The 15,199-nt window shown below is 40.0% G+C and overlaps 1 protein-coding gene across 1 annotated transcript in view; it reads right to left on the minus strand.

The window, feature by feature from the left end:
- The window catches only part of slit3 (slit homolog 3 (Drosophila)), a 261,454-nt gene that overhangs the window by 229,513 nt on the left and 16,742 nt on the right, over positions 1-15,199 (minus strand). The window contains exons 2-4 of the mRNA XM_044364021.1: positions 14,496-14,567; positions 7,420-7,491; positions 3,341-3,412 (exon numbers count right to left, since the gene is read on the minus strand). Of these exons, the coding sequence (XP_044219956.1) occupies positions 3,341-3,412; positions 7,420-7,491; positions 14,496-14,567 (216 nt within the window). The remainder of the gene's footprint in view (positions 1-3,340; positions 3,413-7,419; positions 7,492-14,495; positions 14,568-15,199) is intronic.

The raw sequence follows: 15,199 nt of genomic DNA on the forward strand, positions 1-15,199 counted from the left end.
GGAAACAACCACAGACTGCACACACTGAAACCCACAGACTCCAGTCCTCTATCCATCTATATCACCATCCCTATCTTTGTTCAACCCCCCCCCCCGCCGAACCCCCCCCGCTGAGCACCTACACTCTGATCCCTCCATCCATCTACCCGCTCCCTTCATCCTCCACCAGCATCCTTTCATCCATCCAACTCCCCCCTCTGAATGACCTCCCCAATACCTATCGTTCATCTGTCTTTGTCAGCCGCACTTACTGCTCAATTACAACATTTTCCAATAAGAGACAACGCTAACCTCTTCGATCCTAGCTTTGAATCCTACGCTTCGTTCATCTCAGCAGGATCCAAGACTCTGGTAAAAACTATTATCCAGCCTGATACCTCTTGCCCTTACCTCCCACCCTCCTCGAGAGCAAAACCCTCCAACCCATGCCTATTTTCCCTTAATGCTAGTCCAGCTCCTTCTCTCTCCTCCCGCCTCCAAACCTCAGACCACAGGGCTTTAATAGGAGGGTTAAGAGGTAATTCCTATCACACTGCCATCATTTAATATCTAACCAAGGCTGACAGAGAGGAAGGTTACGAACCCAAACCAGAAAGCCACCAGCAAACCTCCCTGTCTCCTCCTTCTTACCCTCCTGCTGTTACTCTCCCTTTCAGTCTCCCTCCCTCTAGCTCTTTCTCGCTTGTCATTCGACCTCCATTTCTTCTTTTTCTGTCTCTCTCTCTCTCTCTTACACACTCTCTCGTCTACTTACCTTGCTATTTACATTACTGCCACTTCCTTCGTTCGCAGAAAAACGCAGCACGGATGGGATAAAAAAGTATCATAAAAATGGAAGAGAAAAATGAGAAAAGTGGAAAGAAAGAAAAAAATAAAGAGCAGGAGGAAACTCACTGTAATTTAACACTGTAATTTAGATTGTGCTGATGGCAAAGTAAGGATATAAAGAACATGAGATTTATAATGTTAAGTTTGGAACACGTTCACCCTTTTCCACTCTCTTACTGACTTGTCTGAGAGCTCTATAGGGATCTATATCGACCAGTAATAAATAGGAGCTTTCGAGATCAATTAGGGGTTTTATAGAACAGTATGCAGTCAGCGGAGGAAATAAGACTGTCACTCATGAAGAACAAGCGGAAAAAGAAACAAACACAGCGAGCGCGCGTGTAAATTAACGTGCGATGCAGTGTGTACGTGTGTGTGTGTGCGCGCGTGTTTATATGTGTTTGCATCTGTCATTGTGTGTGTCCCTCCGATGTTCACATGAGGTTTTTGACTGTGTGTGATCCTGGAAGCCGCAGTTGACGTAAATGACAATTTGCTTTCAGCCATAACAGTCTAGTTTGCTGTCTTCAGTAATACATCACACATCACCACAAATATATGAAACACACAATCAGTCTGTCCAGAGTTTTAAATAGAGGTTTCTCTGTGTGCACCCCACTGAGAATATTTCATCGTTCTGTGGCTTTCCTGCCAACGCAAGAGATCACATTGAGAAAGCGCTGCAGAAAATACAAATCAATTTATTGTTTTCATCATAAACCACTGCTGTTACAACTGCTTTTGTTGTTTTTTTGCTGTTCCTAGCAACTCTGCACTGCTGTCTTTCGAAAGAAAAGTTCTGATGCCGAGTGAGGGATGACTTCGAATGACAAAATTACGCCGTCGTATCTTTTAATAGATCGAACAGGTGCACAAGATGGCCACTGCATGATTCATTTCATGGAACATTTCAAACTAAAAAACCCTCAAACTGAGACATATTGTGTGGCATTTGTATGGAATTCCTCAAAGAGTTATCGCTACAGAAAAGTCAACAAAAAATCCATCATTTCTATCAGAGAGTCATCATCTGCAGGCTTTCAAAGTGGTTCTAAAAGGAGGTAGTTTACTCCTACACAGAGGACAGCAGCTGTAGTCATCTTAGATTCTCTGCAGTGAATTAGTGGATTCCAGTAATGACCCAGAGGCACTGTAAAACAACAGGTCAAAAAAATGCCCACAGTCGAGCACTCACTGCGGCATTATCTACCTCTCCACTGATCTGTGCGTTCCATGTGTTCCAAACAATTATTGTTTTCCCAATAAAATCACAAATACACTACTTCTGGCAAAGCTTTGGAGCTATGAGGAGGGGATAGCTCATCGTGGAACTATGTATTTTGACATGGTGTGAAAACGCAATGACTGTTTGGTACATACTGAACACACAGATCCCCAACAAAGTTAACTGAGCTGCAGGAGTAGTTTGTTTCTACAGACATTTTGCTATTGGAATTGGAATTGCTGGGAATCAGAGCTGACTACAGCTATTGTACAAACCTTTTGAGAGTTACCTTTCAAGTCTATAGGTACTGACTATTTGATGTTTAGTGGAATATTCCACTTTTTTTATCCTCTGCCTACTTTTTCAACAAAGAAAGGTTACAGTAGCTTCTAAGGTCTCCTGCTTCATGGAAACATTATAAAAGAGAATGAGAGAAGTGAGAAGTTTCATGTCACAACACTGGTATTCCCTTTTTTAATCACTATATTGCACACACACACCTACACGATAGACAATAATGATTGCAGACACATACAGTAGAAAGCAAGCGTTCACCGGAGACACACATACAAATGCACAAAAAGTCTACCTCTACATTTACTTGAAGGCAGCCCAATGTAAACAGCTATAAAGTTTAGAAAGTGTTTCAACCTTCAACCCAACCTGACAGAGACTCTCTGAGGATAAGACAAATAGCAAAGTGGAAAAAAAGAGTGCAGATGGAGAGAGCAGAGAGGAAGACAGGGAGAGAGGGTGGATACACCTATGGGACTGAAACAGAGAGAGAGAGAGAGTGAGAGAGAAAGAGAGAGAGTCTGGGAATGTGAGATGAAAAAGACGGAGAATGAGGGCAAGTGGGAGGCTTCACTGCATCAGTATGACCTGTTCTTACACTCTGAATACTCTGGGAAAACTCCATATTCCTGAATAAAAATTCCTCACGGGTCCAAGCAAAACATTCACTCCAGGCACACTTTCACCTCTTAAAATCATACACACACACACACACACACACACACACGCACACACATCTGACGCACACTCTTTTTCACCTCTCGACAGGAGCACAGAGCGGCACTGTGTCACCTGGCGCAGGACTTGAACCCTCAACCCGGATAAAAGTTCTGCCATCGCACCGTGGCTGTGTTTTCAAATGGATCACGTAACACATCAAAAGAGACAGAAAAAGGGGAGATCGTGATCGAGGAAGAGAGAGATGGGAGAGTTCGGGGGGAAGTAAGATCGCTGGATGGAGAGATGGAAGAAAATATAAAAAGGTGTACTCACAGTCGTCCTAGTTTGGGGTTGGACTGGAAGAGAAGTTCTGGGAGAAACTGGAGTTTGTTTCTGTTCAGACGACTGCAGGGAGAAAAGAAAAGAAAATATAAATATAGTTAAAGTAAAATATGTAAAACACGGAGTAATCTCAGAGAGACAATAGAGGCCATGAGAACACACTCATAAATAAATCATTCAGATTCATGCTTTTGTGTTGACTGAACCATCATCAACCAGCCAAACACATCAATTTGAAGGTCAGTCAGTTCATGGTTCAAAGGTCAATTTCATGGGAAAGTCTGTCTGGTTTCCTGTGATCATGACCTTTAGGTTATCATGTCATGTTTTGTGTGTGTGTGTGTGTGTGTGTGTGTGTGTGTGTGTCAGTTACAGGTTATCGTGTTGTAAGCTCTCTAAAGCCAGTTATCACTATCATCCCCTAATCCGCTTTGACCTGGGAGTGAAAGGTGGAACAAGTTTGGGTTCCCAGAGGCTTCCAGTCATCTCGGCTAAGCTGAAAGATATGTTCACTTAAAAAGATACTTTAAGGAGTATCCACTGTATTGTCATTATTCTAAGATTGTTTTCTAAGACTGCAACTATGTATTATTGTGATTATCTAAATTATTTTTTTTATCATGAATCGGTTAATAACTTTCTTTAAAGTCTTTAAAATGTCTTCAACATGCTTGTTTTGTTAAACCAACAGTCCAAAAAGGTTCTGTATATTTGCTTCATATATGCCCTGAATGATCAATCGATAATTTTCCGTTAATCGACTTCTCAAATGAGTAATTCTTTCAGCTCTTGTATTTTCAATATATTTTGGTAAACGTGTAAACCTGTTTTGTTCCTTTATAATAAGAAGACTGAATCATCATTCAGGGCATTAAAAAGTGCACTACTGTTTCCATATGGCAAAAATAAGTTAGTGGCCTATTTTTTCTGGCAGAACAAAAAATGTGGCAAAGCAAGACGTTTGCTTCTGAATTCATAGTTTAATATTCCTATTAACGAACCGATAGCTTATCCATGCTGCATTTTTACTGTGTTTTAAATGGCAAAAAAAAATAAGCCTAATCTTAGTGACCTAATTATTTCTGATAATTCTAAAATGCACAACCTTTGCCAAAGAATTCATATTCAGGTCATTATTCTTATCAATAAAACTCTTATCCAGCTTATCTGACCTGTATTTCTCCACCAATATAAAAGGAAAACATGTTCATGTCCAATGCCTTCTTATATGTTACATGTAAAATACCATTCCCTGTTTGAGTGGTTGGAACAGAGCATGAAATGAACATATGGCAATTATTTACAAAGGAATGAGAGGAAGAAGAAGATGGAGAGAGTGAAAGAATGGTGTGGAGCAACAAAAAGACGTGTGTGTGAAGAGAGAGAAAGAGATGGAGTGTGTAAGGGTGAAATATGTGTCTATCAGTGTGTGTAAAAGGAGGGTGGGGTTGTCTGAAGCAGAGATAGATGAGGACAGTGTGAGGAGAGAGAGCTTTATCAAGCTACCAAAGCATTTGGCTGAGAAACGAGGCGTGGAGGGGAAAAAGAAAAAGAAAAGGAGGGCGGAGGGTCGCGGGGTCACTAAGTAGATTCTGTGTTGGAGAAGACACAGACACCAACCTTTTAACCCCTGTGATAATGATAATAAGACCCTGACTTTCACTCCTGTGTGCACCAATGGAAAGAGAAGTGTAGTCCAAAAACAGATATCCACCATTTGAAATAATTGACCCCTGCTCCTCGAAAATAACTGCTGGTATGAAAGTAAAGCACATGATCGGCTACTATTACAGTTGTGAGTCATCTTGAGACGTTCGTTCACAAAACAGTTATGGTTTTTACGAGAAGAATCCTTTGTGTATTTTCAAATAATAATGACAAGTTTCTCCTCTTTGGAACCTTTGAAGGAGTACCAGACCGCAACTCTATGGGCACTATGTTTTTAAAATTTGGAAAAATTATCCCTATTAGTCAGAATCACAATAAAGGCCAGCAAAAATGGTTTGGAGAATGGAGAGAACTACTCTCACTGGGCTACTACCTCAAAATGTAGAAGTTTGATATACCAGTTTGGTAGGAAAACATAATAAAAAATCACATCTCTTGAAAAATCCCCTACTCTTTTTGCAAATTATCCATCCAAAGGAGCCGTACACCGCACTAAAAATTGGCTAATTATTACATTTTGCCATTTAAAGTCACTGCCGAGGCCATGATTTGTATTTTTTATTGCCTACTGAGGTGAATTGACTTTATAATTCATGTGTTGACATAAATGACTGTCCTCGCCCGAGGAGATGACTACATAAGCTTCATGTTTTTCACAATGCGACTCCGTAAATCACACCGACTCAACACCGCAACCTCTCACCCCTAACCTTTCACCCTGACAGGCATAACACCAGAGATCCTGTCAACTAAGCTTTTAAAAAAGCATTTCAGGAAGTACAATTCAACACCATTATTTTCACCTACTGCGAACACTGCGTTTTAACTGGGAATTTTTTTTGTCTTTTTCCACAAAATGGAGAAAATTCACTTTAGTTTTTGTTGACTATAGGTAAATGTACATGTTGTCGTCCTTACACTGTGTAATGTATTTACTTTTACACACAATTTCAGCCTGCACTCCAATAAATACATTACAATTGCACAAAAGCATATTTTCCAGTGGCTTATATAAATAAAATAATCATCTTTTGCGTGAGTTTTGACGCAACTATTTTGCCCTCTAACCTCTTCCCCCCTCACTCATAACCTCTGACCCTTCCTGACACACTGCATTATAGAGCCTTTTAACATTAAAGCAGCCCATCACCTCTCACTTTCCGCTATCAGATGTGTGATCTCCATTTAGAGAAAAGATACACATGTCGCTGCCACTCAACCGCTCTCAGGTTTCTGTCCGGAGTTAGAGGAGTTTTCCGTCACCTGAACTGCAATAACTGCTCTTGTCTCTCTGCTTTATTTGTCTGCGTCACTCCGTACTGTAGCTCTGCGGCTATGTTTCCATCCAAGTGTCGAGTGAATTTCCACTTTTACATCTTATTTCTAACTCTTGTAAAACTAACAGCTTAAAGAATCTCCAGATCAATATATTGTCCGACGGAAATGACATTATGTGAAGTGAAGGCGATTCTGGGAAGACAAACTAAATAGCCTACTGTTACGGTTCAATAGCTAATAAACTTACAGTATCTGAGAAACTACGTGAACATATCAGTGAAGAAATTCTTAGCTCCTGTCAAAGCTCAGCCATCTGAATTCAACACTGCTGAAACAGCCAAGTCCTAAGTTTAGAGATGCTGTTCTCATCAGTCCAATATGACAGCCAGACGTTGTGTTACGTCTCCTGAAAGCGACCTATAAGAACTGTTTATCTTTTCATTTAGTTTATTTTAGGAGATAACATCTCAATAATACACAGTGTGTTACTCTGGAACTTCATCTCATGCTACAGCACCATATAGACTCTGTATAGTATAAACATGGAAGCATGTCTTCCTGCGAGCTGTCTGCCTGTCATTCTTCCAACACAGAGTCGTAAACGTGCAGGTGTGTGTGTGGGAAGTGTTGTGTTGTGCACTGACACCTCGAGTCTGTTGACTAGAGCCTTGGTGTGAGCTGACAGACACACACACACACACATACACACACACACGGCACTGCACTGCAAGATCGATGGGAGATTCCAAGGTGTTGTGTAAAGTGGATGGAATTGGTTATCATCCAGGTACGCTCAGTGTGTGTGTGTGCGTGTGTGTGCGTGTGTGTGTGCATGCTTTACAGGATGGACAGGCAGCAGCAGGAAGTCAAACGTGTGTGTGTGTGTGTTTGGCGAAATCTAAAATCAGCAGTAGGAAGTCAAATATCTGCATGTGTGTGAATTTCTGTTTGCAGATGTGCATGTGCAGTGTGCATCTTTTGTGATGTTTATGTCTGTGTGTATTCATAGCCTCATGGGTTTATTAAATCCTTTCAAAAAAGCTAAAGTTTGCTTGAGATGTGTAGCTTACACTCTGTCTATTTCTCTTATTCACACATATCAGATAGCAACATGCTGTACTTACAGTCTCTCCAGCAGTCTGAGGTCTTGGAAGGCTCCTCTCTCTACAACACTGATTTGGTTGTCCTCCAGATGACTGTAGCAGTGGACATAAAGAGAGACAGCGAGAGGGAAGAAGAGAGAGGAACAACAGTTGTAGTTAGTGTCATTTGCATTTGTCATTTATGTGTGCAGGGAATGACAGTCAAGAAAAGGGAGAAATCCCGGCCAGTGTCAAAGTAAGGTGTGGTGCACACTCCTTTAAAATGACTTAATTTAAACATCAAAATGAGGAACCACCATGTAGTTGGGAATACATATCCACAGCCAGCTTTCTAGGCTAACCTGGGAGTTCAAACCAAAGACAGAAACACAAGATACATCTCATTTTCTGGCCAGTGCAAATACAGAAATCTGCCGCTTGCCAGAGAGAAATAGAAAGATTTCAAACATCGAGAGAGACATTTTCACTTTTTAAAAATTGGTTGTATAAACAAGCAATCAGTGGGCTGAATAGATGAATCTAGCGTGAAGCGAAAGTTTTAAAAGTTTAAGACACGCAGCATTTCACAAATGTCACAATGGGAGCGAGCCAAAACAAACAATTAACAACCTATCCCTCTTCCATCCCTCAGTGGATGTCTTCTCCATTTCTCCTCTCTTTCCTTTGGTGATCTCAATGTAATGCATATTCCTCTTCTTCCTTCTCTGCTCTGTGTGTGTTGTCATGTTTTTGGGGGCGAACTAAGGTTTTCCAGATGGGACAGAGAGAACGGAGAGAGAACATCTCCGAAGATATGCGTGTTTATATTTTCTGTCTGAGGATGTTAAGAGTGACATCTCCTGAGAGGGAGGAGGGGAGGAAGAAACCCGAGGAAAAGAGCGTCTGATGTGAGAGGCGGAGGAAGAGAGGAGGGAGGAAGTGAAGGGTAAGGAGAAGAGAGGAAGGATCAGGCAGAGAAGGAGAGGAAACAGAGATGCAAAGACAAAGAGACCATGAATGACAAGATGGATTGAGTGAGAAAGAAAAAAAAAAAAAGATAGACAGAGCCAAAGAAGACTAAAGAAGCCGTTTCAAAAAGAGACGTTGTCTGGCCTGCCATGTGGACTTTGAATTGTTTTGGCATGACCTCCCTTTAAATATTCTTTCAAAGAAAATGTTTAGACATGCAGCTGTATTATAGCCATTAATCCGTGGTCTGTCATACCAGCTCATTGCACATTACACAAACACACGTGCAAACACACACACACACAGACATCATATTAGAATAATATAGGAAACATGCACTTGGCTGAAGGATAACAGACTCAGACATGCAGCTTTTTGTTTTGTTTTGTTTTTGTTTTTTTTTGTCGGAGGGGGGTAGTTTAGTTTTTAAAAATCAGCAAAACTGTTTGGTGACAAACCATTAAAAAATGAAAATAATCAGCTGTGTACATCCAGCCTGCTTAATCTGGTTTGCACACAAAAACACTCACACAAGTGCTACAAAAGACTTGTCAAAACACTTAGCTGAAAGAACTCAATCACCCTTACACACACAAACACACAATGACAGGCAGAAATACATACAGAGGAGACATGGACAAACACACCAGCACTAACGTACGATGTCTGATATATGTGTAAATATGAGTACAAGTATAAGTTACGCACTAGTAGCGAGCGAACCCAAACACACATGAAAATATATGCAAAGTCCTGACTCCATCCCATCAGTCATAATTTACAGTCTAGCCACCATGAATCCAGCATGTTTATTCCAGTGTTTCCTATTTTCTCCATCTTGATTTAAAAAAAAAGCATTATCTTAAACTCTGGAGTAAGCTAAATCAAGATATAACTTTGAGTAACCATGAGAGTGTATTTGTCCAAATGAGAGATCAACCACATGCTGATTTATTGAATGAAGTTTAGAAATGTAAGGGATCCCAGGCCAAACACATGGTGCGGGGAGTCAGCGCTGGCATATTGCTCGGATGAGGTATTGTTTTTATATTGGTCTGTATCAGGCATTAGTCATCGACAGAGAGAGAGAGAGAGATGGTGGAAACAGAGAAAAAAATGTATTGATTTCATGTGTGTGGGGCCTGGTGTGTCTAATGGCTCCTTCATTCAACCATATTAAAAAGTCTCAGCAACCGTTATAAAAAGCACGAATGTCACGCTACCTTATGGCAAACTCGGAGCACTCGGCCTCTGAAGGAAATAAGGAAATACTTCGGGGAATATTAACTTAACTCACTTGTTGCTTACACACAATGGGTGAAACCACATTATCTTCACCGGGGCCAAATGTTCAATATCAAGCACAAGTTTTCACCTACATCTAAATTTGTTTGGAATTACTCAATTTCGCCACAATCTGGAAGAAATCTTGCCATGTGAGGCTGCCAAAGATATTACGCTAAATGTTGCGCATGCAGTATGCATGCAGAGACAAGCTGTGTCAGTTCAGTGATTACAGCAAGACGGTCTGACCACTCAGATTAAGGAGATTGCTGCATTGGATTACATGTTTTTGGATAAAAAAAAAGAGTTTAATCAGATTACAGCAAGAAGTCTGATTTAAATTTGAAGACTATATATATCTATATAGAGAGAGAGAGAGCGAGAGAGAGAGAGAGAGGTTTTCACACACAGATCAGATCATTTCGAAGTCGAAGATACATCTGATATGACAAAATCACGTTGTTTAAGTTTTGTGCTTGTGTTTAACTGAGGTCAGAGTATTTGTAATGAGAGTCAAGTATTTCCACAGAACGTATTATCAGTAATTACAAGTTTATTTGTATGTAAGCATTCCCATTAAGACTTTTTTTTCTGCAGCTATGTATTAGCCTTCTGTGGGAAGAATGTTAGACTTATGTTAAACTACATACAAAGTTTTCCCATGAGATGCATGTACGGCTTAAATGACCAGAAATCCCCAAACTAGGCATTTTTGTGTGTGTGTGTGTGTGTGTGTGTGTGTGTGTGTGTGTGTGTGTGTCTGTGTGTGTGTGTGAGAGAGAGAGAGAGCGAGGGGGGTGGGGGAGGTGAGGGGGGTCTCATAAAGTCACAGTTATACCTACGTGATCACAGATAAGGGCAAAAGACTATGTTCTGTGTAGTCTTGGGTGCTTTTTTTCATCACTTGATACATACATGCATACATACATATGCAGCAATGTGTGTGTGTGTGCAACTGTATGTGTGTGTGTGTGAGGGAGAGTGTGTACTTTCTCAGACTATCTCTTCTTTCCCAAGCAATCTCCTCCCCATTTTTAAGAGATTTAGAGTGGGGAAATGTCACAGCAGTTTATCACCAACCACATGAAACAAGCTACTGGTCCACCACACACAAACTCACACACACAAACACACACACACACACACACACACACACACACACAATTCACACGCACGGTCTCTTTCATTGGTCTTTCTCGCCCTTTGTTTCACATATACAAGATGTACACAAATGAAGCTCTCACTCTCTCAAACACACAAAAACAATATGCGAAAGGTGAAACATTAACTGACATGAGCTACAAAAGTCATCATGGTCCTCACAACTATAGTTATACTCAAACAAATGTGCTTACAAATGCAAACACACACATGCATAAACTTATTTCCACTCCTCAGCGTAGTTTGCGCTGGGAGTGTATTTTTATCTGCTGGTCTGGTTAAAGCACAGTGAGGAGGGAAGCTGCATGCAGCCAGCGGTGATTATAGTTATTACAGCCCTCACATACACACACACACACACACACACACACACACACACACACACACACACACACACAAATACACACACAGACGCACACTCAAATTTGCAGGCAGAAGAGTTAGAGAGCCCTTGAAGTCAATTAGGACAGCTGAGAGGAGACAAGGAGTCACACTCAAGTACAGCCATTTAGATATGACGAGCAAGATAAGCAAGTGTAACATCAGCAATGACTTTAGCGCCTCATTTACTTTTTTTTAAATCAAAGATGATAGATTAGACATGCACAAAGGCAGACAATATAATACAGATATAATTTGGAACTAATGTACATCTGAGCCAGTAACTGACAGTTTTATGTTTAGTCTTCAGTGAAAAAAAAGCGCCTTTGGAGGTTGAAATGGATCAGTGGTCAGTCTGGCTCATCTGTTTTTTTCCCCCTTTTGAGGCCCCAGAATCCAGGATGGTTTGAATTACCAGTTATGGCACATCACCTTAATTCAGGTTTGGCACACATCAGCATCAGCTGAAGGTCTGCTGATCCAAAAAACATCTATCCTATTCAACACTTAATTATTCTCAATAAATTATATGTTGTGTTCTCACCACTTCTTTGAAGCATCACTCCACATTGGCAGCTCTACACTGAAGTGAGAAGTAATTAATTCCATTTTTGAGTATTTTAGTGTGATTTTTTTATGATTTAATTATGTCAGTAAAGTACATTTATACACATTTCCTTAGTGCGGCTTTGAGGCATCTCAAAGGTTTGTTGTTATTTCCTGATTTTCAAAGACATTCTGACATTTCTGGATGTCCAAGTATTGCACAACGTGAAAATTCCATAACTGTGGCTCAGAAAAACATGAGGGACAATTGTCAACTTTGACTTTCATTATGTTTCCTTTCGCTGCTTCATATAAACAGTGAGTCATAATTTCTTGCTAACAATCATCCAGATGTTGCACCAGTTCCATCTCTGCATATCAACACATCCACATCAGTTCAACATCTTGTTGTTGAGTTGCTTGTTTAGTAAATGGGAGTCTTGCTGCTTGTAACTGGCATGTCAGCTCACTATTACTCTATTATTTAACCTCGTAAATATTCAGTAATTACAAAATTTGACTCCTTGGATAACACTTGCATTCTCTCCTGCCCTGAAATCCCTCATTAGGATGGGAAACTGTATTTTATAGAGACTTGTTTCCCCTATAGCTATATACAGGCCTATTAGGTAAATATAGCATTTGCCTAATTGCTCCAGCATGGCTTTTTTAATGGGATTCCTTGTAAAGAAACAAATACAGGTCACAACAAGAAATAGAAGAGAAGGTTAAAGATGCATTAAAAGACCTGCTGGAACTTGATGGATTCAGCTTTATACCTAAATTTAATCAACTTCATATCTATATGACAAAATAAGTTGTTTGTCAGCGCCTTCAACGATGAATGCTGCAAAAACATTTTCTGATCTGCCACCTCTATAGTTAGGTTATAGTTAAGTTTAGGCAAATAAACTACTTGGTTTAAGTTAACGTGATATTGTCTTCATGGATAATAGTAAGAAATATTTATTATTAGTAAGTCATGGCACACAAATCACAGACTCGGGTGTATGTCTCATACTCCCAACAGCCCATAATCTCCCCCATAAGACATTTGGAGGCAATATCTCAGTGAGAACACTTATTACTTCACTCAACCTCAAGAGTTTTGTTGTCATAAATACAAGAGGACAATTTAAGTAAACAAACAAATAATTCTGCTGTTTTTCAGTGAGGACAGTTTCTGATTCAGCTGTGTTAAAGGGAAACTGGATCATATTTTCCCGTCTTTTTGTGTCTAAGTGGCTAATGGGAACAACAATTTTTGAAATTGGTCCAGTATTGAGAGAGAGCGCTTCAGCCTGCAGCCGCTAAATGGCCTGCAATGTAATCCTTTGGGTAAAAAGTGTCAATGTCAATGTATAATGTATGATGTCTAACCAAGTCTCGCTCAACAAATCTCATTCCGAAATCTTGCAAGAGTTGAGCCGTTGTCGAAACCAGCTAAATATTCAGCTATGACAGAGTTGCAGAGAGGAGTGTCAGCAGGAGTTTGTTGTGATGGAGCATAGAAAGTGTAGCTTAGAGTTATCTAAAAGATTTTCAAAGTCATGGCTGAATATTTAGCTGATTTTGAGACTTCTCCTTGAGCGAGACTTGGTCAGACACAATAACAAACAGACCGGATCAAGTGAAAGGTAAAGAAAATCTTATATTTCTCTGTATGGTCCTTTAATGTTGTCAGACAGTTATAATAACAATCTGAGCCTGTCAGTGGCAAAAACAAGCACTTTTAATGGACGTACATTGACGGGGCGCTATTTGCATGTCAGATTATATTGCAGCCTGTTTAGTTGCTGCCGCTCTCGCTCAATACTGGACCAATTTCAAAAACTATTCTCCCCATTAGTCACTTAGACACAAAAAGATGGGAAAACATGGTCCAAGTTGAAATATACCAAAGTTTCCCTTTACGTCAGCTATTGACCAGGATTTGTCTACTACTGAATAGTAGACTTATTTTGTAATTGTTTTGTGAAGTTCTTTTTATCAGTGTTAGAAAAATGATATATATCAATAAAGTAATTGGGGTTCATGGAAGAGCCACTATGGCGGGATTTGCTCTTAAAGGTGCAGTGTGTAAAATTTAGTGGCATCTAGTGGAATGGACTTGGCAGAAATGGAATATAATACTCATAAGTATGTTTTAATTAGTGTATAATCCCATGAAAATAGGAATCGTTGTGTTTTCGTTACCTTAGAATGAGCCCTTTATATCTACATAGGTAGCAGGTCCTCTTCCACAGAGGCCGCCATGTTTCACCGCAATGTTTCTACAGTAGCCCAGAACAGACAAACCAAACACTGGTTCTAAAGAGGGCCTTTTATGTTTTTCGTGAGTTTCGCGGCCACCGTAGGTTCTCCTACATGCTTGAAGGAGAGGGGAGGGGTATTCAGCCGGGTGCATTCTGCAGCCTCACTGCTAGATGCCACTAAATTCTACACACTGGACCTTTAAGTGGCACGTGCCAATGATTTAAGAGAATTTGTTGCATTCACTAATTTTTTCATACTTAGAATTTTCTCTGACTTGGAACGCAAGCAAACCTCACAGAAAACAGTTCAAGAGGTAGTATAAGATTACAAAAATGTTCTTGCATGAGGCCCATTATCTTTAGACATGAATGTTAAAACCAAAAGAAAAATGTAATGTAATCTGAATTGTTAAAGAACTTGGTTTGACAATCCCTGAGACCATTTAGCAGCATTCTTCTTTTTTTCACCACAGAATGTTGACAAGAAAGTAAAAAAGAAAACAAAGATACAAACAAACTTACAGAATTCTGAGGTTCTTGATGCCAGAGAAGTCCACTTTAGTGATTCTGGTGATGTTGTTTCTGTTCAAATCCCTACAGAGAGAAACACAGAGGTTATAAATCTGACTTGTTTCATTAAAACAAGTGACAAAATTGAGTGCATCTTCATAGCAAAATATTTCATAACTTAAAAGTTAATGAATATCAGAGAAGATGTAGTCAGTGTGAACTTTTCTATCTGTGTATGTGTGTGTTCTCACTCAAATTAGTAAATGTGGTAGTATATGACAGAGCGTGAGAATGCCCTACAGCATACGAGGCCACACACATTCATGGAAGCACACGCACACACGCAAACATACAAACACAAACAAACAGAAACCAAAACACACAAACATCCCTACCATGCAGGCACCAAGAGAATTATGCACAAATCTTCCCGCAAAAAAAGTAGGATGAAATTATTTTCTCTTTCCATCATCAGAGTTTAAAAGCGTATCGTGTTTCCTGGCTGTCATTCAATCTGTTTTAACTATGGGTGCAATATGAACTGGCGGCCCCGAGTGTGTGTGTATTGACTGGTTCCCTTTACACGGGTATGCTGTTTATTGAAACGCTGTCGCACTGGAGGAATTAGGGCAAGAAAAAAAAACACACTCACACAAGCGAGCATAGACCAACAACACACACAATTTTCTCTCTTATTTCACACACACAACTCTCTT

The sequence above is a fragment of the Thunnus albacares genome, chromosome 10 (genome assembly GCF_914725855.1).
Source record: "Thunnus albacares chromosome 10, fThuAlb1.1, whole genome shotgun sequence".
Lineage (NCBI taxonomy): Eukaryota > Metazoa > Chordata > Actinopteri > Scombriformes > Scombridae > Thunnus > Thunnus albacares.